Source organism: Corvus hawaiiensis, chromosome 12 (genome assembly GCF_020740725.1).
Source record: "Corvus hawaiiensis isolate bCorHaw1 chromosome 12, bCorHaw1.pri.cur, whole genome shotgun sequence".
Taxonomy (NCBI): domain Eukaryota; kingdom Metazoa; phylum Chordata; class Aves; order Passeriformes; family Corvidae; genus Corvus; species Corvus hawaiiensis.
Genome location: NC_063224.1, coordinates 158,141 through 179,816, shown reverse-complemented (window position 1 = coordinate 179,816; position 21,676 = coordinate 158,141). Strand labels below are relative to the sequence as shown.

General features: G+C 42.6%; 3 protein-coding genes across 6 annotated transcripts; 2 read left to right on the top strand and 1 right to left on the bottom strand.

Annotated features, from left to right (window-relative positions):
• Positions 1 to 283: 283 nt before the first annotated feature.
• On the bottom strand, positions 284 to 5,040 carry GABARAPL2 (GABA type A receptor associated protein like 2). The gene is made up of 4 exons (XM_048316408.1): positions 4,872 to 5,040; positions 4,507 to 4,562; positions 2,421 to 2,593; positions 284 to 868 (listed from the first exon to the last, which is right to left on the bottom strand). Exons 1-4 carry the CDS (start codon positions 4,903 to 4,905, stop codon positions 778 to 780), a joined length of 354 nt encoding a protein of 117 aa, XP_048172365.1. The 5' UTR covers positions 4,906 to 5,040; the 3' UTR covers positions 284 to 777.
• Positions 5,041 to 5,383: 343 nt separating this feature from the next.
• On the top strand, positions 5,384 to 10,621 carry TMEM231 (transmembrane protein 231). 2 transcript variants are annotated; one of them, XM_048316406.1, is made up of 7 exons: positions 5,384 to 5,569; positions 5,646 to 5,815; positions 6,854 to 6,982; positions 8,325 to 8,468; positions 8,764 to 8,845; positions 8,976 to 9,081; positions 9,909 to 10,621. In XM_048316406.1, the coding sequence occupies exons 1-7, from the start codon at positions 5,428 to 5,430 to the stop codon at positions 10,096 to 10,098; spliced, it is 963 nt and encodes a 320-aa protein (XP_048172363.1). In that variant the 5' UTR covers positions 5,384 to 5,427; the 3' UTR covers positions 10,099 to 10,621. The 2 variants fall into 2 exon arrangements, with proteins under 2 accessions (XP_048172363.1, XP_048172364.1); XM_048316407.1 differs by lacking the exon at positions 6,854 to 6,982.
• Positions 9,103 to 21,294, top strand: LOC125331948 (carbohydrate sulfotransferase 5-like). Of its 3 annotated transcripts, none has more exons than XM_048316405.1 (2): positions 9,103 to 9,739; positions 19,813 to 21,294. In XM_048316405.1, exon 2 carries the CDS (start codon positions 19,841 to 19,843, stop codon positions 21,020 to 21,022), a length of 1,182 nt encoding a protein of 393 aa, XP_048172362.1. In that variant the 5' UTR covers positions 9,103 to 9,739; positions 19,813 to 19,840; the 3' UTR covers positions 21,023 to 21,294. The 3 variants fall into 3 exon arrangements, with proteins under 3 accessions (XP_048172362.1, XP_048172360.1, XP_048172361.1); XM_048316403.1 differs by lacking the exon at positions 9,103 to 9,739 and adding an exon at positions 10,709 to 11,412; XM_048316404.1 differs by lacking the exon at positions 9,103 to 9,739 and adding an exon at positions 11,423 to 13,255.
• The last annotated feature ends 382 nt before the right edge of the window (positions 21,295 to 21,676 follow it).

Sequence of the window (21,676 nt, the reverse complement as noted above, 5' to 3'; positions counted from 1 at the left end):
TGGTTTTTCCACCCTCTCCCACACAATCCACAGGTTTGCCTCTTTGCCTGCAAACAGAAGTAGCTGTGCAATATAGTAGCTGTGAGAGACGGTAGCTCTGAAGCTACTGGTTTTGAAACCTACAAAGAGCTCCTTGCTTCTTCCTGGTATCATCAGCCACACACTAAAGTTTGAAAAGGTGTACAATGTCTAGTAAGTAATACAAACAGCTGTGTAGCATCTAGTAAATGTGACGAGTAACTTTCTGGCCAAAATGAAGGTAAAGAAATGACAGCACTGCCTGTTTGTGACAGGAATTTTTATTGTACTTGTTTGTTAATTGAGAAAGAGGAACATACTAGCTCAATTCAACATGATCAGCATCTTGCTCCTGGTTTTGGATAAGCTAGCAAATCCAGTGTTCCCAATACTAATTTATTGTTTTTATTTTTCTTAAACTGACATCTCAAAACAGAATAAATGTATGTTCTTCTCTTCAGGTTTTAGTAGCTCAACTACTTTGCTTTCTTATTTAACCAATGTCATCAAATGTATCCCCCCAAAGAACTGAGGCTTTGGGAATTCATAGCCATGAGAAAAAAAAAAATTCACAAAACCAACAAAACTTTTTTTTTATAATTTAACAGTCTAATAAAACAAGACCTATCAATATATTAAGAAATAAATCCAGTTACAAATGCATGTATATAGAAGGAACTTCTGTGGATGTCAGAACAGAAAATGATCAGCTATTTACAAGATACACAGCAGGATGGTACAGTAGCCAAGACCCACCATTCAGAAACCAAATGTGTTCTCTCCACTGTAGGCAACATACAAGAATCCATCCTCATCCTTTTCCTTCTCATAAAGTTGTCCCATAGTTAAGCTTGAAGGGGGAAAAAAGAGGAATGATTTGTTTGGCTCATGCAACTTGCCAGTGTTAACAGTTAGAACCTCATATAAGCAAGGATTAATAAAAGCTAAAACTTGTAAGTCTGTGTATAGGTTAAAATATGATCGAGGAGAATAAATGAAAAGCAGTTGAGTCGTGAGTTAGAAAAATGATCCTGGACTCTTTGCAGAGTAAATTTTTTGAATTTCTTCACAAATGCCTTTGTCAGAATGCTTCCCTGTTTTGTTGGAAATTGGTCTCTATTTTGAAAACAAAAAAGAAATGCTAGCTATTACTTGGCTGGTCAACTGCTCCAACCATCTATCTACAGATGGTTGGAGCAGTTGACATCAGTGAGGTGCACAAATGATGCCTCCTCAAATCACCTTTCTCTGACTTCCCAAAACTGAGAAAAGGCTAATGAACTGAAAGATGGAGACTGGATGTGATGACAGGGAAAACAACGATGCCATTCTGCCCAAGAGAGGAGCTGGGAAGATGTGTGAGCAGTGCTTGAAATGGAAGATAACTGGTGAGCAGCAGATAAATCAACAACCCTTGACATCCTTCTCTCCTCATACAGAAGTTTATTACATAAACAACCTATGAAATGAGCAGAGCCATGAGCGGATTGTGTTTTTATCTGTTAAGAAGTAGCCGTTTTTACATTAATATTGAATTATCAAAGCCCTATTTTTCCAGCTGAGATGTCTCATTATGAACATGTGAGAAGAGACAACGGATCTCTCTTTCCTGCTCCTAGCAGTTCTATAGTACCGTTATGAAGATGACATATAGGCATTTTCAGTACTCTTAGAAGAAAACAAGCAGAAAAGGATGATTCTCATGGGTCCCTACTGCGTATCAGGTTACCTGGAGGGACTGTTTCTGTTACAACTAAGTATTAAGAATAATACCACATCTCAGGCATATAATGACATACTATTTCCTTAAATTTTATTAAAGTATCTTGTGCAGAAAGTTGTACTAGCTGCTTCTGCTATATTCTGTATGTAAGCAGAAAGCAATGAAACTTATTCCTGTATAAAACCAATGTGAAAAACATTTCTATAGCAATTACTTTTTTTTAATAGAAGAAAATGATTTTTAAAAAAGAGCCAGCAACTAGTCTGTAATGTTATTTTGTAAACTGACAGGTTGTTGGCTTTTTTCAGAATAATTTATGGCATTTGCTATTGAGTATTTAATGCACAACTTTTTTGTTACACTGAGAATCATCATTTTTTTTGACATTGATGATGTACATGTTCTTGCACTCAGCCAAGTGCAAGAACACCATAACTGCAAACCTCACCCTTTTCCCATGGAAGTAAATCATAGTATATTTTTCAGTCACCTTTCCTTTCAGCCTAGCTCAAGAAATACGGCATTTATCAAACTCATGAGGAAAACCAACTTTTAGTGAGATTAGGATGTGAGAAACACCTCCTAAAATTGCCAGATGAGCCTCGAGTGGCATTACTCACCCTCTAATATGCACAGGCTTGCTGAAAGGATTCTGAATACCGAGTGAATAGCCTCTCACCTGGATTGTGGGACAGTCTTGTCTACAAAGAGGAATATTGCCTTCTCAGATGGCAGTTGAATCCTCTTCCTGATGATCCACATGAACTGGGCCACGGTGATGTCAGACGGAACTAAGTACTTCCTCTTGTCAATATCAACAATCTGAGATCCTGAGACCTTCTCCACTATGACCTGTAAAGTGCAGGTGTGAAGATCAAGCTGTTAAGGATTGGTGTGAACAGACAGCTTTGGTAGATCGACTGCTTGTACAGGCTTACAACAGTGAGCAGAGGGGATGAACAAAAAGGTTTCCTGACCACAACCAAATCAGAGGTAGAACTGGCTCAGCACTCTGAAACCTGATTTTACAGCTGCATTGAGACCTACATTCATATACACAATGGTTCAAAACGTCTTGTGCCTGGGTTTTTGGCAGTCAGGGGATAAAAAGGTGCATTATGCCTTAAAGAAACCTGTGACAGGAAAGTACGCACGTCATTTAACTTTTTTTACACCGATGATACGAAATTATTGCAATGTGGACCCAAAGTTGAAAATGAACCAGCAGCGTGCCCTGGCCACAAGTAAGGCTAATGGTGTCCTGGACTGTACTAGGCAACGAACTGTGAGGTGATCCTTCCCCTGTACTGGTACTGGTGAGGCTAACTTTGTATTCTGCTGAACTGACATTTAGAGTATCTTTCATCATTGCTTCGGAAATCGGAAATTGACTACAGGAAGGAAAGACAGCAAGATGGCCACAAACAAAACCAGACAAAAATAAACAAACGAAACAAAAAGCAACAGGTACAGGGGAAGGAGAATTAAGTATTCCTTGTGAAAAAGACCTGATGCTTTTTGTGCTACAGAGGCTGGTTCTGGAAGGAAAAATACAGCAGGTTGGGAAATACAGTTTACAAGAGGTTCTAGGGTCTCCATTCCTTTGCTCTGCATTCCACTTACAACATTAAGCTTGAAAAACACTTTTGAGTATTAAATTGATACCAACTATTTCGTTTCAACAGCTCAATTGGAATCATCAAGCAGAAAATACATACCGCTCCAGACAAAGGATTGCTGCAATTTGAGATTTAATTCCTGTATCTATCTACACCTTGCTGTCCGTTCCTGATACGGCAGCATGTCATTCTGACTCATGCTATGAGTTTCTACGTTTCTTTTTCCCCTAAGGTTATCAAGGATATTTTTGAAATAAATGGATACTGTGGAGATGTATGGTCATTAAGGACACCACAGTCTATGTATGAGGGGATAGTCAAGAGAGAACAGCAAGGATCATATCAGCTTGCCAGACTGCAGCTGGAGAAAATCTCGTGACTAGGTGCAACTGAGCAGCAGAAAAAGTCAATGGGAATAAAGATTCCTTCTCTGGGCTGTGCTAATGGAGAAGTTACTTACCAAAAGGTGAGATGCAGGAGTGGCACTAAGTGGCACGTGGTCAGATGGGATGTGGGAAATTTTACACTCAAGCAAGTTGAGAATGTGGGCATGTTGCTAGCTGTTACATAAAGATGTGAAGTGTGGTCTTTTCACAGACAAACATGTTAAAAGGGATTGTGGAGAGAAGAAGAGAGGTCATTCACTATTTAGCAGACTGGTAGGTATTAATGCAGAAAGGAGAGGTCACCACTTGCATTGGCTCTTCAACAGGGTTTGCATGGGGAAATTCACCACGATGACTGGTTATAGGTGTGGAATACATGAGGGATATCATCTAACTCATTTAGCCAGGATGGAAGATGGTCAAGGTTTCACGAATCTTCATAATCTTTCTAAGGATCAGGCACAATCGCCAAGACAATGAAGGTGGTTGCTGGGATATAACTGCCTTTAGAAGAAAGCAGGACTGTGATATATCATAAAAATCCCTGGAAAGTGTTTAGAAAGCTTATTTGTCGCTAAGCGCTGGGGCAGAGGAGAAAATGTTGCAGTAGTTAGATGTGTTTGGGGCTTCTTTAAAGCATCTAAGGACACAAAAAGGAACATGAATTTACTTAGTAGGAACTCATCAGAGTGGACAGGATGGAAACAGTTTATCCACCTTTGCCTCTAAGTATTCTGTTGAAGCTGGCTTGGTTACTCACCGGGACACGGTCAGGGTATTTGGCTCGGATTTTTGCCGACTCGACACATCTGTGCTCTGTGAACAAAACTCATAATTAGTCATTGCATAGTAATAATATTGCCGGTGTCCTAGGCCGAGAGGGCAGCGCCGGCAGGGCCGTGAGCCTGCGGGGATCGCGACCATATCCCCGCCTCCGAGCGGTCTCTAGCTTTTCGGGAAGACCGTCCCCGGGCATCGCACCACCCTTCGGCGAGGGCCGCCAGCGGCTGTCCGCCCACGGACAAGACGACCACCTGGGGAAGCCGACGGGGACAGATGGCGACACGGGAGACCGAGGGCACCGGGGCCGCTGCCAGGCAGCGCCTGGCCCGGACCCACCCTTACCCAGCGCGTGGTCCTCCTTGAACATCCACTTCATGGTGCGGGCGGGCGGGGAGCGGAGCCAGAGGCGGCGAGGCCCGTGTGCGGGGGGCGGGGGCTCGTGCCGGGCCTGTCGCTGTCACGGTCCCTGTCACAACAACAGCAGCGGCACGGCAGGCGGGACTTCCGGCTCGCCTGTTCCCCGGCAACCGCTTGAGCGGCCGCGCTTCCGGCCGCGGATCGCGGGGCGGAACTGTGCCATCCGGGCACGGAGTCACCTGCCGGGTGAGAGGCCGCCCGCAGCCCTCCCGGGGCACTCGAAGCCGCGCCATAGACTTCGCCGCCCCGGCAGGCGTCCCCATCCATCTGTCCCCATCCCGCTGCCAGGCGCTATCTCGCCGGCGGCGCCGGGAGGCGGCGGTGCGCGTTCATTGGCTGATGCGCCCGTCCCCTCGGCGTTGATTGGCGCGGCGTCTCGTCAGTCCGACGCTCCGCCAGTGCGGCGCTGAAGGCGCGGGTGAGGGCGACCGGTGAGAGTGCGGGGCGGGGCGGTGCTGTCCGGCGCTGAGGGCCGCTCGCCATGGCTGGCGTGGATCTGTTCTCGCATCCCGCGCTGTACACGCGCTACCGGGCTGGGTTCTGCTCCGCCGCGGCACTGGCGCTGTTGCTCATCACGGCACTCACCTATGTGCCACCGCTGCTGGTGGCCTACCGGAGCCACGGTGAGCGCCACTCGACCTCACGGGGCCTGGCCGGGCCCGGCGCAGTCCTGAAACCTCGTGCTGTTTCTGCCCTCAGGTTTCTGGCTGAAGCAGAGCGCGTACCTGGAGCAACCCACCGTCCGTTTCCGGTACGAGGTTCTCTTCGTCGCCACCATCGGGTCCGGCCCGGGCAGCTTCTTGGCGTGGAGCACGTTCCCAGCGTTCAACAGGCTCCAGGAGGACCGGCTCCGAGTCCCGCTCCTGTCGGTAGGCCTGCCCGGGGCGGCCCGGCAACAGTGGCGAGAAGCGAGGCTGCAGAGTAGGGCCAGCGGACCGGTAGCCGGCTCAGGGCACGAGTGCTGATGGCGCTTTTGAGCGGGTGGCCCGTCAGGCACTGCTGCCTTCAGGTAGCAGCAGCTTTATGTATAACCTTGTGCCTCACATCGGGATTTGCTGGATTTTTAACGAGTCCCGTTGCACTCCCGCTCAGTGTTACTGAATCGTAGCATTAGTTAGATTGAGAAAGGCCCTTAAGATCAAGTCCAGTCATTAGCCAAACCTTACCGATTTTGCCACTAAACCATGTCCACAAGCACCGCTGGTGGTTTGCGTGAACACGTCAGTTTACTTTCATCAAATTAGTTGTGCCCTTCTCCACTGGCCGCATGGCTTATCCCGTGAAGTTTGCGGGGGTTGCTAGGTAGCCCCTAGATTTGGAAGCAGGTATGTGCCTTCAGAAGCACATAACCTCTGCCTTGCAGTCATTTTTATTTGTGGGATTCCACAGTGGCAGTTATTTTTCTGTTTGCCTCGGTTATGAGCCCTGGTAGATTTGCAAGTAGCTGAAGTACTGGACACTGGCACACAAGCATAGCAAGCCTTGGCTCACAGCCACGAATGAGCATACAGAGGCCATTAAGAGGCATGCTGCAGTGGCAGGAGGCACAAGCCTGACCATCAGTCATATATTTGCACTGTGTCTTACAGAAGATCCTAAGGCATGCTTTGTAGCATGCAGGGGAGACGGTTGGCATGCTGTAGGGCAGAAAAGACCTTGAAGTAAACTATCCCTCCCGGGAGGGGCATATGAGACATTGTACAACAGATGACAGTGTAGGCTTCTTGTTTGTCTCTAGTCTTCTGTCTATAAATAGTCAAGCAGCTTTTTATTGCATTCCTAACTATGCAGTTTATTTGCTTCCTTGGTATGTGCGTGCTGCAGTTGTGGAGGTCCCCCAGGGTTTTACTTCTGTTTTTTTTCTGTTTCTAAACAGAAATTCCTGTCTTTAAAAAAAATTTGTTTAGACTAGAGAAGAAGACAAAAATCAAGATGGCAAAATGGATCAGTTGCATTTTAAATTGGAACTTCCACTGCAACCAATGGAGCACGTAGTTGGCGTTCAGCTGATTCTACTCTTTTCGTACCAGCTTTATGTGAGCATTTTTAGTTTTGCTTGTTGTGATGTACAGACCCATTGTAATATTCCAGTAGTGATTATACAAAAGATGAAAAGAAACTTTCCACATTTGAAATTCCTATCTAAAATATTTATTTTACTATCAAATACTTAATTTTCTTCTCCTCTGCTGTGTCATTCCTAGTCTAGCTCTCTTGAGTATTTTCATACGCTTTGCTAGAAATTCTTTTTTTAAAAAATTTTAAGCTCTGTATTCTCTTGGGCTGTAGTGCAGCATACAGGACAGAAATGCACAACAGTGAGTATCAGTGTGGGTGGCACCTGGAAATAACTGTGAGTCCTGCGATAGGCAGAAGGATGTGCATTCCTACCTCCTGCTGTGTCTTGACATAACCAGTTCGTTTTCTGAGGTGGAGAGCCAGGCTGTTGCAGCAGCCTGAAACTCCTTCGATTTGCTTAACAGCTCTTGAAGCATCGGTAATCATCTGCCAGGATCTTCCGTGTCCTGTAACTGGGACGAGGAAGAAAGTGTTACAGGAAGACAAGACAACACAGTTCTGCTGCGGCAGTGCAGTCAATACCTAAAGCAAAAACACCAGCGCACAGGGAACCCAGGGATACATCTGAAAGGAGCAATAATACAGAGCTGCGTTGGGTGCAGCCACACAGACAAGAATTTGTTTTCCTAGGGAGATTAGGCTGTTTCTCCTAGAGAGTCTTGCTGATTGCAGATGGACAAGCTTAGCAAGCATAGCTGTGTGGTGTAGGAAACATTCTGGGCCTGAGGCCCAGAATAAAGGCCCAACAGTCCTAAATTTGGGCTGAGGTATTTGGTCAGGTATTAGTATCACAGGGAGTTCTGATATTCACAACACTTTTTATTTTATTTATTTATTTATTTATTTATTTTATTTCCACTGTAATTGTGGACATTTTCCTTCAGATTGAGTGGTCGATAAGAACGGTAATACCTTCTTTATTTGGTCCTTGATTTTGATTGCTGAGTTTTTTAAAGTGTGTCTCCAATGAATGTGTTTAGTCACCTTGCTGCTTTATACATGTTATGGCTAGTCAGATCGTTCTGTCATTAGCCACAGACTGCTGCACGTGACTGCATTTCCTGTGGAACTTTGTTGAGTTAATAAAGTTAGTTACCTAGTAACTAAGGTAGTTCACTTTTTTAAAAAACTGTATTTTTTATTTGGTGTTCGCTTGTTTAGACTAATGTGATGATCTGAAATTTGGGAATCGTAGAAAAATCAAATCCACATAGAAAACTTTGTAGATACAGAGTAGAAAAGTATGTTGTGTCCCCCCTCCTCCCTCTAAATTCTCCTTTTTTGTCTTCACTATTTCAGAGAATGTCAACATTTGTGATGCAGAGCATGGCTTTTCTTCAGTTTTTTTCTCCTGTGCCAGGGTCTCAGCTCTATATGAATGGAGACCTGAAACTGAACCAGAGGCAATTACTTAACCATTGTGGACTGGATACCAGATACAATGTGAGGAAACATTTTTCCCTTCCCCATCAATTCCCCCCCACTCCACCCTCTTAATCGGCCTAGTATCGCAGGTGACACCCTAATTATTTGTACTGCTGCACACAGTGAACTGTAAAACTTTGGAACTGGTGTTTCCTTGTTAGACTACAAGAGGGAAGAGGTTATTGTGCCAAGATGTTCAGTGTGATGTTTATGTTCGTTCCTTGAAGGGCATGGTTACTTTGTGTAAGAAACTCAGTAGAATTACTGTCTTGAAGACTGGAGAAATAATTAAAGTGTCTCCTTGTTGTAACAGGTGTCTGTGGTCAATGGCACAAGTCCTTTTGCAAGTGACTATGATCTAGCAAACATCATTGCGGCGTATTGGGATAGAAATGGTAAGTCTGAATGTGTAGCTACAGGACAGTAGTAGTTAGCATACTGGCAGCTGTTTCGTGAGATATATGACTTCTGTATTAACACCTACAAGCCCCCCCTTAATCTGGATGTTTTCTTTCTCCACTTTAGTGACAACAGTCTTTTCAGATCCCAGCCCTGTTTGGATGACTGGAAGAGCAACAGATACACCATTTATCATTAATGCCACCGTTCATTACCCAGTGGAAGTTATCTTATATCCTTTGAAAACTGCATAAACTGTGACATGACAGGGTTCTATTATTTGAGCCTCCGCCACATAGAGGCCAAATGCAAACTGTTTTCTCTTAGATGTGTTGCTAAACTTTTTTTTTGTTAGCTAAGCAAATGCTACGGTTCTGGAGTTAATGAAATACCTATTTGTTCATTCCTTCAGATGGTTCTGCTTGCATAACCACTTTTTGTCTTTCTTTACTGGGAACCTCTGTTGCTTTTCAGCTTTGCTAAAAAGGCCTTTAAGGCAGTTCCTTAGCTATTCTCAGGGAATAATCGTAGTACATCTTGCTTTGGTTCTGCAGTACCTGCTGTCCCGATCCGTCACAGATACCACTAGCAAAGCATGATACTGTAGTCTGTGACCTAAAGCACATCATTAGAAATCCATATGCAAGATCATCTCACCAAATAATAACTCCCGCAGTGGGCGGTGGTTACATCTGTTCATGTGCAGACAGACTGGAATTTTTTTTCTTTTTTCTAACAAAATAATTCTTCATTCATTAAGTTCTTTGCTCTTTTTCTTAGACAAGAATGAGCCTGCATTTAGAAGAATCTGTATGGATCACACTTCTTACAAGATTTGTTTACCTGCCTGAATATTAACAATAACTACTTCCTGATGACTCAGGCACAAAGTAGGTGCTTTACCCAGAATTGGGCTAAATGTCTTCTAGGACAGATGTTCCCTCCAGCTTTTGTTACCTACCATGGTGAAGGCTTTTAGGTGTTTTTGTGGCTCAGAGTTTAGTTTTTGCAGTGGTAGCATCAGAAGCTTCTTCATTAACACTCCTTGACTTTCTTTAAATATCAGCCAGGATTTTGGGAAATTATTAAATTTGCCTGGATCCAGTATGTCAGCATCCTCCTTATCTTTCTTTGGGTGTTCGGTAGGATTAAGATGTTTTTGTTCCAGAATCAGGTGTTGACAACAATTCCAGTATCACCAGTTCTGCCTGTATCTCCAGTAGTGTCCTACAAACAGCACCAGTCCTGAAGAGATGCCTGAGAAGACTTTATAGAAATGCAATTCAAAACTAGTTACCTGATTTTGTTCTCTATACACTTCTTACTTCGGAAGATCAGAATTTTTAAGTGTGTTCCAAGTATGCTCTGTTCTTCCTTTTTAAAATACATGTTCATTCATCTAATTTCTTTAGGAACAAATGTGCTTTGGAACCGAAAAATTTTGTATTTTTGACAGTTAAAGAAGAGCCTAGTTATTTTTTTGTAACTGGAACGTGCCTCGAAAACCACCTTGAAAACTGAAAATAATATGCTAAAAGTAACAACATGAACTGTTTTCACTTCTTGTAAATTAATTCACTGCAGTCTTAGAGTTCTGTCAAGAATTATTTGTACATGCATTTATGTGCACTATGAAATGAAAAAAAAAGAAATCTGAAAAAATGCATGGACGAGTTAAGGTCAGAGATGCACTTCTGTAACTGTGGCTATACATACTCGGCAATTTAATTATTAAGTTGGAGGATGAATAAATTCAAGGTTGATGTGAGAAACCACGGTGATAGTGTGTGCCAAGTCTGCACAACCATTTACTATTGGCATTATTACTGTAGCACCAGGCCATTAATTGTGAATTGTGAATAGTAAAACAGAAAATCCTTGTATTTATTGAAAGAAAGAAAACTAGCAAAAAATTCTACCAGAGAAGCCTCAGAGTTTCGAAGCAAGCAAATAATTACTTTCAGAACTTGAATAGCTTAGAACAGATAAAAATTATAATCACCTGGTATGCACTGAAAGACTGCGTCCCTCATTCTTGATGGTGGCAGTAGTAGGGAAGATTATTTTATTTTCTCTTTCTGGGCTTACTTTTTATGCCAGACAAGCTTACAAGAGAAAACAACAAAATTTTCATTATGTTTTCAGTTTTAGACTAAAGAATTAATTTTAGCAAAGCAGTGTTACAGCAGGACAGAATTTCACACAATTCTAGATGCTAGAATTCTGCAAAAAACTCTGTCATTGGTTCTCTTGAACTCTTAAGACACGGTGCAGCTATGAAATATGAAAGAGCAGCTTAGCAGTATGCCACCTTTTGGCCATCGTCCTCTAGAATTCAGCATCCTGGCAGTTGGGAGCTACCTTTTCCAGAAGTCTCCAGTTTGCTCTTGGATCTTTGAAGTCTCTATGTGGCAGTGTAGGGCTGCTGGTAACTGCCTTCGTATCTGCATCTTCAGAGTCAAAGCAACTGTCTACTGCTTTTGAGTGTGTCGAGCCGCTACACAGCATGAACGAAGGGGCCCGTGAGCTTGTTTCTCCAGTATCTCAAGCTGATGTACATTTGGTACGCTCTCCCTTGCAGCAATGGCGCTCGCGTGGCTGCATGAGTTAATTCAGCGAGTTCATTATGGTGAAGATGATCTTTACCAAATATGTAATCAAATTTTCAGACAAGTCAGTTCCCTGACTGAACTTGGTATGTGTCTGCACAAGCATTAAGGTGGACATGAAATCTCTGGAGAGACCAGAGGACTGCAGTTTAAGGGTTTGAATGTTCTACTCCCACAAAAATGGAATGCCTAAGAGCCTTCCTCCAAGCTGAACAGGAGCCTTAGTTTAAGGTAGCAGTGGGAACATGGAAGAGACTAATGCTTGAAAGCCACAGTACTGGGAGACTCCATTAATCCCCCTCCCACTTTTCTCTCCTGTTGTAGCCTTTCACATTAAGTTAAGGCAAGTGATGCTGCTCAGAGCAACAATTCAGTGAATGCACGTGAAATAAGAACTGGAGATTAGGTCTAGTTCAGGAAAGACAGAGAAAAATATCCTTAACATTCTCTTTTCCTTTAGATAAAGAAAGCTGGAAAAATCCTCTACAGTAATGCAAGCAAAGAACTATATACATTAAAAGGAGGCAATCAAAAGAGTTATTTGCTTGCAGGTGGCATGTAATTGTTTAGTACGAGCTGAAGCCATCCCTCTATTTCTTTTGAAAGAGGTGTTTCATGACTGGTACTAATAACTGAATGCAGGGTAAAGGGAGCCGTAAAGGCAGATGTTAGCAGGGGAAAAAACCCTGTGATACCTCTGCTGTGGTCACTTCCTGGATCGCTTTTTATACTGACCATGGTTCTTGGTTCATAGTTCTGACTCCTTTCTCAAGCTTGAAGAGACATTCTACTTCTGTAAGTAACCAAGCAACAGAAAAAAGGCAAGATTTTGTAGCTTAAGAAACAAACTGAACTACACGGGAAAAATATATACCTGAGGATCCACTGCAACTAGCATTAAAAGAGGTTTAGTAAGGAAGAGCCTTTCTCAGAAAGCGATCTGTAAGGACTCTTCCTTTAGCTTGCTAAGCAACACAAAAAGCCAAAACCACTACCATGCACCACAGTGCTACTACACAGATCTTCTCTGTATACATATGACAGAGCAATCTAAATGCTCTTCACTGAGGAAGGACATGGCTGCTCGCTAGGATTAGTCAAAGTTCTGTAAGAAGGAAAAAGAAAGCAGCTTTAAGTTAAAAGTCCTGTGCATAAATTGATGCGGGAATGGCCGTGTAAGAGCCGTACTTCAGGAGTCTTTTAAGAGGTGGAACTAGGATAAAAGAAACCACCTCGTTGCTTGTTAACTCACCAAGCAGCCAGTTTGCAGGGGGTATTATCCTCCGGTTGTACTCGCAGGAGGCGAGCGGGACGCGGCCGCGCCGAGCTCTGTGCGCGTGGGGGTGCTGGGCCGAGGTGGAGGGAGGAGGAGGAGGCCGGGAGGAGGGGGCTGCTGCCACAGGAAGGCCCGAGGCACGCGTGACCCCGCGGAAGAGAGGCCGCGGGACCGCTAGCTGCTGCGGCGGCCAGGCGGTGCTGCCACGAGCCGGCTTCGGCGAGCCAGCTGGAACCGTACGGGCCGGGCGCTTGCAGGATGCTCCTGGCTGGCTGCGGGGCGGGGTCACCGCCGCGCCGGGCCGGTCCCACTCGAACGGTCGGGCGCTAGGTGGCCGGTGCTAGGCGGGGCAGGCGAGCGGACCGCCTCTGCCAGGCTGCGCCTTTGCCCGGGGATGCTCGGGGAGGGGGGCGGATCGGCTTCTTCCTGGGCTCCTCCCGCTGCCCCGGCCACGTCTGAAAGCGGCTCATTGTCTCTGTCGGCAGCTCGGAGCCGCGGCGGTGGCAGGAGGCGGCGAGAAGGTACGGGCAGGCTGGTCCGAGTGGGGGTGCCGTTATTCTACAGGACTGGAAGTCCCGGTCAGACTTTTTTTTTCCGGTTTCAAACAACGGTGCTTTAAAGGGGATGTTTTTGAGCCGGTCACACACGCCCCTGCTTGTGGCGGCGGAGTAGCGGTAATACCAGTTGCGGCGGAGCCGCTGTCGCACCGACAGAGGCAAAGCTGTCGAAAATCAGCCTCTTTTTTTTTCTTTTTCTTCTTCTTCTTCTTCTTGTCCCTCCCCCACCCCCACCCTTTTTTTTTTTTTTTTTTCTTTTCCCCCCCTCTCTCTTTTTGTTTTTCCTTCCTTTTCCCTAGAGAACATGGCTGATTCAGGTTGAGGTGGTTTCTTTTGCTGGAGTTAGATAGTGAAATAAGGTGCTTTGGAGAAACCTTCCTATCATTTCAGGAAATCCCTTCCCATTTTTCTTTTGTGTCCTGCCTCTCTTTCTAGCTGAAGGTGACATGCTGGTCTGAAGCATTTGTCATTATTTCTTAGTTGCAGCAGTTGCTTCGGTGAGGCGCATAGGGCACACACACCTCAACCCGGTCGTCCTCGGACTGTTTGAATTTGAGGACGCTATTGTACCGGTGCAGACAGAGTGTCCTGTGAGTGAATAGCGTTCAGTCACTGCGGATATCTCTTTGTCACCCCAGTTTTGCCATAGTAAAAATTCGTAACAAAAATTGCAACGAAGCAGACCTCATTTCTTGAACACCGGTCATTCTAGTAGCTGAAAACACTCCGTGATCTTCAGCTGCAGTGCATGGATAAATAGGTGTTGGAGGGCTATGCTTTGACACTGCCATGTGCTTAGGCTGGACAACTGTATCTAACTCAAAAAAAAAAAAAAATTAAAAATCTCCTAAAGGAAACAGTATCTTTTAGAAAAAGAACTTCGGTGAACATGTAATTAAATTTATGGTATGTTTCATTGTATTATAAAGTGTTGAAGTCTGATGATTTCCTGGAAACAACTCTTCAAATCTCATTTTTCACTAGATTGTAAAAAGAAGTGTATTTCCAAAAGCTAAATTAGCAGTATCACCTGAAATGCTAATATAATGTTATAATTCAGAATTACTACATTACATTTACTGTATTTTATTATTTTAGTTGCAGTTTCACTATTCTATTAAAAAGTAATTAGGCAGGCTTATCAGTTTCAACTATTTAGTATTGGAAAGACTTTCTTTTAGAAACTACCAGATTATAGAAGGCACCCTCCAAACAAACTTTTTCTTTTCCCATTCGAATACCAATCTGCATATTGTCGTTGATATAGTAAGCTTTTGCTTTATGAAGGTGTGTGATTCTAGCTGCAGAAGAATACTGGAAAGTGATGTTTTGTCGGCGGGGTGATTTACTGCAAGAATTACTAGTAATATTATTGTGTATTATTCTTTGACCAGCTCTGTCATGTTCCAACATTTCACTTTTTTGAGTAGCAAACTATGTTTCTAATGTTAGCTCATAGAAGCCGTTTTGGTGGTGATTGCACCGGTGCAATGTCTTATAGGTGAAGTATGCAGTGAGTAAACGCCACAAGGAAAAGTAGACCTTCAGGTGGTCTTTGCTCTATTTATCATGCCATGAACAAACATTTCCCTATTAATTCTTTAAAATGCATGATGATATTTACCATTATCACTCTTTTTACAGTCAGTACTGCTGCATTTGGTGAATTTTAAGTACGTAAGTGGTACTTATATTCATCTCGTATGATTGCTCTGAAAGGTCAGCATACAGGACAATCATTTTTGGGTAACAAAAGGTTAAGCACATAATGCGCCATTAGGTATTAATTTTTCAGTGGAAGAGATCAGTCTGGGAAATCAACAGAATCACAGAATATGCTGAGTTGGAAGGGACCCACAATTGAGTATGTTTTGAAGTTGAAGTAATTTCTGTGTAATCTCTAAGTTCTTTGACCTTAAAAATGCTTCATAGACTGTTGGAAATGAAAGTGTGCTGGAAATTTTGCCGGACAAAACATGGCCAGGGAAGACTTTGACAGAGACAGCTAAGATTCGGTTGCTCAGAAGTCATGATAGGGAAGCAGGTATTTGTAATACTTCACTCAAATGTTTTTGCTCTAATCCAGCCTGGTTTTTCAGTCTTCCCACAACAGACCCAGACTTGTTTGTTCTAAGGGAGTCTTTCATCCCAGCCTTTTGTCAAAAGCTCAAAGAGAGAGTGTGTTTCTTGATGGCTCTAATTATGAGGCACTCTTTCTGTCCTTCTACAGTCTTTTTAGTATCCCAGAAAAAAATGAGCAGTTTAATAGAAGGCTTTTTTAGCTATAAAGTTAGTTTTTACTACTTTATTAAGTCTCTTCGGGCTGAATTCTGTGCTCAAAGGAAGCTACTAAGAAACTGTACTTCTTTCAGAGCTGACCTGAAAAGATCTGATTACCCGATTCCAATGTCTTATGTAACAAATGAATAAAAGTCCCTGGAAGCGAGAGCTAAATGATCATCCATTGGACAATTTCTTTCTTTCTTTTTCAGACCCTTTCTGGATCTGAAAAGTGCTCTCCTTAGAAAAGAGATTTTTTTGGGACCAATACTACCACCGACTATATTTTTACCCTTCTTGGTAAAACTGGATAGCTTTCCGTTACATATCTAGTTTCTTGGCAAGCAATGGCAGATACTAGTGGCCCTGCAGCTCACCAGTCTATCAGAGACAGTTTTAAGTTGTGAAGAAAATGGTTGCTCTGTTGGCCAGTTTGTATAATTAATTTCCTTTGGATGATATGTGAGAATAGTTATTCTGGAACTGTCCCAGGGTTCATCTAGTCTAGGATGTTGTTTCCATTATTAGCTGTTAGCATGGGGAGCCCAGTTACAGAGCTTGATTCAGGACTGTCAACTAAACCACGTATGCAGATGCTTTTCAGATCACATTTTGAACATTTGCATTGCCCTGTGAAGAGATGATTGTGCCTGAAGAATTTGAGAGACTTCTGATTATTCTCTTTACCAGAGCTCTCCTTGAAGAAATGGCATCGCAAAAGAAGTAATACTACTGTCACAGAAAAGAAGTAACAGTGTAACTGTTAGTAAAATAATTTATGCTGAGGAGTATTCATTATTTACAAAAGCAGGTATTGTGATGCCACCGAGTGTTGCCATACGACATGAGTTTCAGCTGAGAGATGTGAGAGGTGTTAGAGTGCTGGCTGCTGCAACTGGATGCCTGTTACAGCCTGATTTTCTGCTTGTTGTCGCTCCCTTGCCACTTGGGGTCAGTCCTATTGCATGAGTCAACGAGGAGGTGCTTTCAAGAGTTTTGTCACTGAGATGACAGCTGAAGTGGCAGTAACGCTAGAACATCTGGCCCCTCTGCTGCTTCTCCCTTTCCCCCCCATGTTTGTGGTTAGCAGGCCTGCTATAGTCAGGTAGGTGCAGCTATGAGGAAGCAGTTCTGTGGAGCAAAGCAGGAAAAAAGGAGGTGTTACAAACCCCAATTTTGCTCTCCTGAGGGGATCTTGGGGTGGGTAGTTGGTGCCCCTGAGCTGTTGGTGGAGGAGGTGGGCACTAGCAGAAAGAGGCGAGGCAATGCAAAGCAAGTCACAGACTAGTGTTTCAGCGTGCAGTTTCAGTGTGCAGTTTTGGCATACTGCCTTTCTGTGCTGAAAGAGCGAGCTTGCCTAACAGCACCATCTGGTGAGTCCTGCAATGGAATAAATAGAGGATCAGAGGTAGGCTGTCTCGCAAGATCCTGTCCCTCACATTTGGAATTGTAGAATCATTTAGGTTGGAAAAGACCTTTAAGGTCATGAAGTCCAACTGTTAATCCAACAATGCCAAGTCCACAGCTAAGGCAATGATATAATGTAATCTATTCAGCAGATTTATAAATATGTGTATATGTGTATACATATATAGATCTTCAGCAACTCCATGAAAAGATTATTCTACAGGCTATTCAACAGCTGCTTTCTGTCTCAGCTAAAGTTTGTCAAAAATCATGAAAGAGCTTGTTCAGCTGAAAAAAATTGTACTTTAAGGGAATGCAAGTTTAACCTGGGCTGAAATCACCTTAACTGCAGAATGCAATTGCAAATGGTAAAGGGTTGTTTACATGAAAATAGAATTATACATGCCCAACATGAGAAGTGCATAAATAAAAGGCACTGTTTACAGAGAAAGTGGTGTATTTGGCCTTATGCATACTAGAGAATACTCTTACAGATGCTATATTTTGTTGCGTAATTATACTTTTTCTTTGGTGGTATCTACATGTGTATATTTTTTCCTTAGAAACACTTCAACTTTTCCAAAAGGGTAGAAAATTAATCTTAAATATAGAAAACGGGTATCTACTTAGTGTTTTACTCTGATATCACACTTTTTCTTGCAGTTTTTATCATATTGAAGTGTAGGGAAATACTTCAGCTACAGTCATTTGATGTTATTTGTAGTGCTTGAGTCTGATTCGTTCAGACGTGTATTGTGGACTAATACTCACGTTATCTGTTTTTTCATTGGCACAGCATCGTCTGCGACAGTACTTGGGTGGGAACTGGAGTGAGGAGAGGTCCGAGAGACAGTCAAGGCAGAAGTGAATTTAAAAAAACAGCTTTTGGTTTTTATTCCTCAGTCCCCCCCAGCCTGCTAATAACATCTAAAGAGCAGTTAGTGTTGCAGTTCTGCAGCAGGATTAGAGTGGAGCAACAGTTGAGTAGAAACACATTAATTCTTTAGAAAGCATAATTGAGTCTCTAAAAGCTACATAATGGGTGCGACTGTGAGGAGCTGCAGTATACAGTCTTAGTGTAGATAATTACTTGCAACTTGCACTCAAGAAAAAGATCTGAGATAGTTATGTCTAGTTGACTTTCAGGAATATAGTCTGTTTCAGGAAATATCTTTCAATTAGCAAATGCAACTGTACTTTGACTTCATCTTAGATTCTTTCATCCCCTCTGTTTGGCGAAGTGTCAATGCAGGCTTCTGGATTGCTGGCGATCCTCACAGCATAGAGAAACTTATAGATGCTTCTGGAGATGAAATATGCAAAAAATCACTATTTGAACAAGGTAGATTTTATCTATGAAGAACAGCCAAGCTGAATTAAACTAAGGATTTATCTATCTGTTCTCGTGCCTGACAGTAGCAAGTAGTGAACTGCTAGGAAAAAAGTTAAGTAATACAGTGAGCCTTATTTCTCCTAGTGTGACACCGCAATACAGGCATATACCAAAGGCGATCCACAGCCGTGGGCTGTAGCCTCATTTTTGCCTTTAATAGTCCTTGGAAGGCTTTTCTTCCATTACTTACTTTAAATCAATGTAATTATTTGTTGAACTCTTGTATACTTTTGCTGCCACAGAATTTTGAAGCAGAGTTTCACATTTTAATATGCAGTGTACATAAAGGTTTTGTAATGAGTGATCATTTAATTCAATTTATGATGTCAAATGAGTGTGTATCTATGTTCCCTAGTCTGCTTGGTTTTCTTTCAAGAGTTCAGAGTGTGTTGAAAAATGTATCTTTCACCGTAACATGAAAAAATTGTAATTTCAAATTGTAAATCAGCTAGATAGCAAATACGTATACACAGAACTTTTGAGATTATCTGTGTATGGGAGGAGTCTTACTTTGCTAAAACCTTGCCTGCTAACATATACTGACTGCTTACGAGTGGAATCTGGACAAGTGAGACCACAGAAGGGTAGGTGCCAAAAATCTCTAGTAAAAAGCCATGAGGAATGCATGTGTCTTGAACTTTGACTGCAAAGTAAAATAGAAATCCACTGGGGCTTGACATGCCTAAGATTTTCTAGGAGTTATATGCAGACAAATCTAACTCCCAAACTGGTAATTCCTTAAATGCGAACTCAGGGTATTCAGTCTTAGGATGTATGCACTCCAGACCAAATACATGTGTCAGCTGCTTTTTCATTTTATCATCTGTGGCCAGGTGTGGCTTCAGGTTGTGAGCTTTCATCCATCTTCTGCCTTCTGTAGTTTGGAAAACAGAAGGTTGTGGACAAGCACCAATTGGTATAGCACCCTACTGCCGCTGTAGGGTACAGCGCTCACGTTAGATAAGATTATTTTTATTTCAGCACCCATGGTTACTGATGTTCGCATCCACTCTTTTTAGGGGATAGAAATCCTTGTAATGTTGAATTGAAACTGAAATACAGTTGAGCGATTCAGACAGATTTTTTTTCTTTTTTTGGGGCAATATTTACCAGTATTCAAGTTGAGGGCCTTGTGTACTTTGTAATTTGTTTGTTTGTTTGTTTTAATCCAACCCAAGGTTTTCTTCAACATTGAACATTTACTTATTTGCTTATTTCTGCAGTAATCTTACTGTTACACATTAGTTCCTTTCAGTTTCCAAGAGCTGTCACTTGCAGTGATCACCCCCCAGTGCAACTGATTAAAGAAGCAGTTAGTGCCACATACATACATGCGCGTTTGAAGAAACGTTTTACTAATGCAAGAGTTTGTATTGTGTGAGTTTTGTCGTTATTGTGCCCAGGAGCAATGGTTCACTGGCATTTCCCTTCTCTTTTTCAGCTTTTCTCGTTGCCCTTCCTCGGTGAGAATGGCAAGGATTCGGATTCCTAGCACAATTGTTATAATTTTTGTTACAGTTCAGACTGGATTCTTACTCTTCATGTATGCCCGGTATAGTAGCTTCATGCCTCAGTCTGAGGAAAAACCATCACAAGTCCACATACTTATTCTCTCCTCTTGGCGGTCAGGATCTTCTTTTGTCGGTCAACTTTTCAGCCAGCATCCCAGCGTCTTCTACCTGATGGAACCTGCATGGCACGTGTGGGTTACAATGTACCAGAACAGCGCCAAAGTCTTACACATGGCAGTGCGGGACTTAGTCAGGTCGGTCTTTCTGTGTGACATGTCCGTGTTTGATGCTTACATGCCTTGGAAAAGAAACCTATCTGATCTTTTCCAGTGGGCAGCGAGTCGGGCTCTGTGTTCAGCTCCTGCTTGTGACTCTTTTCAACGTACTGACATAATGAGTGAAATGGCATGCAAGACTCTTTGTGGACGGTATCCATTCAGCAAGGTGGAGGAAGCCTGTAAAACTTACAGCCACGTTGTCATCAAGGAAGTTCGATTCTTTGACTTGAAGGTCTTATACCCCCTTCTCACTGATCCATCCCTGAATCTCAAAATTATTCACCTGGTCCGTGACCCCAGGGCAGTCGTTAAGTCACGGGAACAATCAGTCAAAGCATTAGCCCGTGACAATGGAATCGTCTTGAGTACCAATGGCACTAAAGTGGAAGACAGCAAATACAAAGTAATGCAAGAGGTTTGTAGAAGTCACGTTCAGATTTATGAAACGGCTACTCTTAAACCACCTAATTTTCTGAAAGATCGCTATTTAATGGTCCGTTTTGAAGACCTGGTAAGAGATCCATTATCAGAAATCTCAGAAATGTATAAGTTCGCAGATCTTAGTTTGACTCCCCGGCTCAAAAGCTGGATCTATAATATCACACATGGACAGGGACCAGGAAAAAAAAAAGAAGCCTTCAAAATAACATCTCGAGATGCAGTTAGTGTTTCACAGGCCTGGAGAAATGTTCTTTCCTTTCAGAAAGTTGAGAAAATACAGGAAGTTTGCAAAGGTGCTATAAACATTCTTGGTTATCAGCTGGTGGATTCAGAAAAAGAACAAAGAGATCTGACATTGGATTTGGTGTTGCCAAGACGACAAAATCAATTCAGTTGGTCATCGTTTAATCCAAAGCACTGAGACATTTTTGAGAGATCTGGGGAGGTGGGACAGGGTAGATGTTTGAAAATTTCTCTCCTGTGCAGCATACAGTAGATGGAAAATCCTTGGCTGATGACTTCAACTATCTTTTCATCTACTCTTTTTCTGTTAATGTAGGAAGGTTTTTTTCCTGAGTTTTTTAGATAAAAAGAAAAGACAGCAAGATACTTGTCAGCCTGTAAATGTGCTGCTCACAGCTTTGTTATATGAATATAATTTAAGCACTTTCTATTAAAAGATGGATTTTCAAATATGTCTTTGTTTATTGATAACAGTTCACTTCTTTTTTTCATGCTTTAATTATTTAAGAATCATAATTCTTTATTTGTATATATGGAACAAAGTAGATACTAAATTCCTTCACTTGACTTTCTTCTTTTTCTTTAAAGTTGTTGTGCAGTTGTGTATTTTTTTTTCAGACTTCTTTTGATGTTTACAGTTTTAACATAAAAGTTTTCCAAAAGGTGGGGCAGCTGCAGCAGCTGTGTTGTAAAAGGCTTAAACGGGAACTTCATTTATTGATAGATTTCGTAGTGGTTTCCTTGGAGTGGCAACATATACAATCGGGTACTTGAATGTGATGTTTGCTTGGAGTGCAAAATCCGAAGAATATGAAGAAACTTTCGGTGGAAT

Bases quoted from the DNA above. Each gene is read 5' to 3' on its own strand.
- GABARAPL2 (XM_048316408.1), bottom strand. From the start codon at position 4,905: ATGAAGTGGATGTTCAAGGAGGACCACGCGCTGG. The intron at 2,594-4,506 runs GTGAGTAACCAA...TGCACTTTACAG, and splicing joins AATACCCTGACCGTGTCCCG to GTCATAGTGGAGAAGGTCTC. The intron at 869-2,420 runs GTGAGAGGCTAT...TCCCCCTTCAAG, and splicing joins AAGACTGTCCCACAATCCAG to CTTAACTATGGGACAACTTT.
- TMEM231 (XM_048316406.1), top strand. From the start codon at position 5,428: ATGGCTGGCGTGGATCTGTTCTCGCATCCCGCGCTGTACACGCGCTAC. The intron at 5,570-5,645 runs GTGAGCGCCACT...TTCTGCCCTCAG, and splicing joins GGTGGCCTACCGGAGCCACG to GTTTCTGGCTGAAGCAGAGC. The intron at 8,469-8,763 runs GTGAGGAAACAT...TTGTTGTAACAG, and splicing joins GACTGGATACCAGATACAAT to GTGTCTGTGGTCAATGGCAC.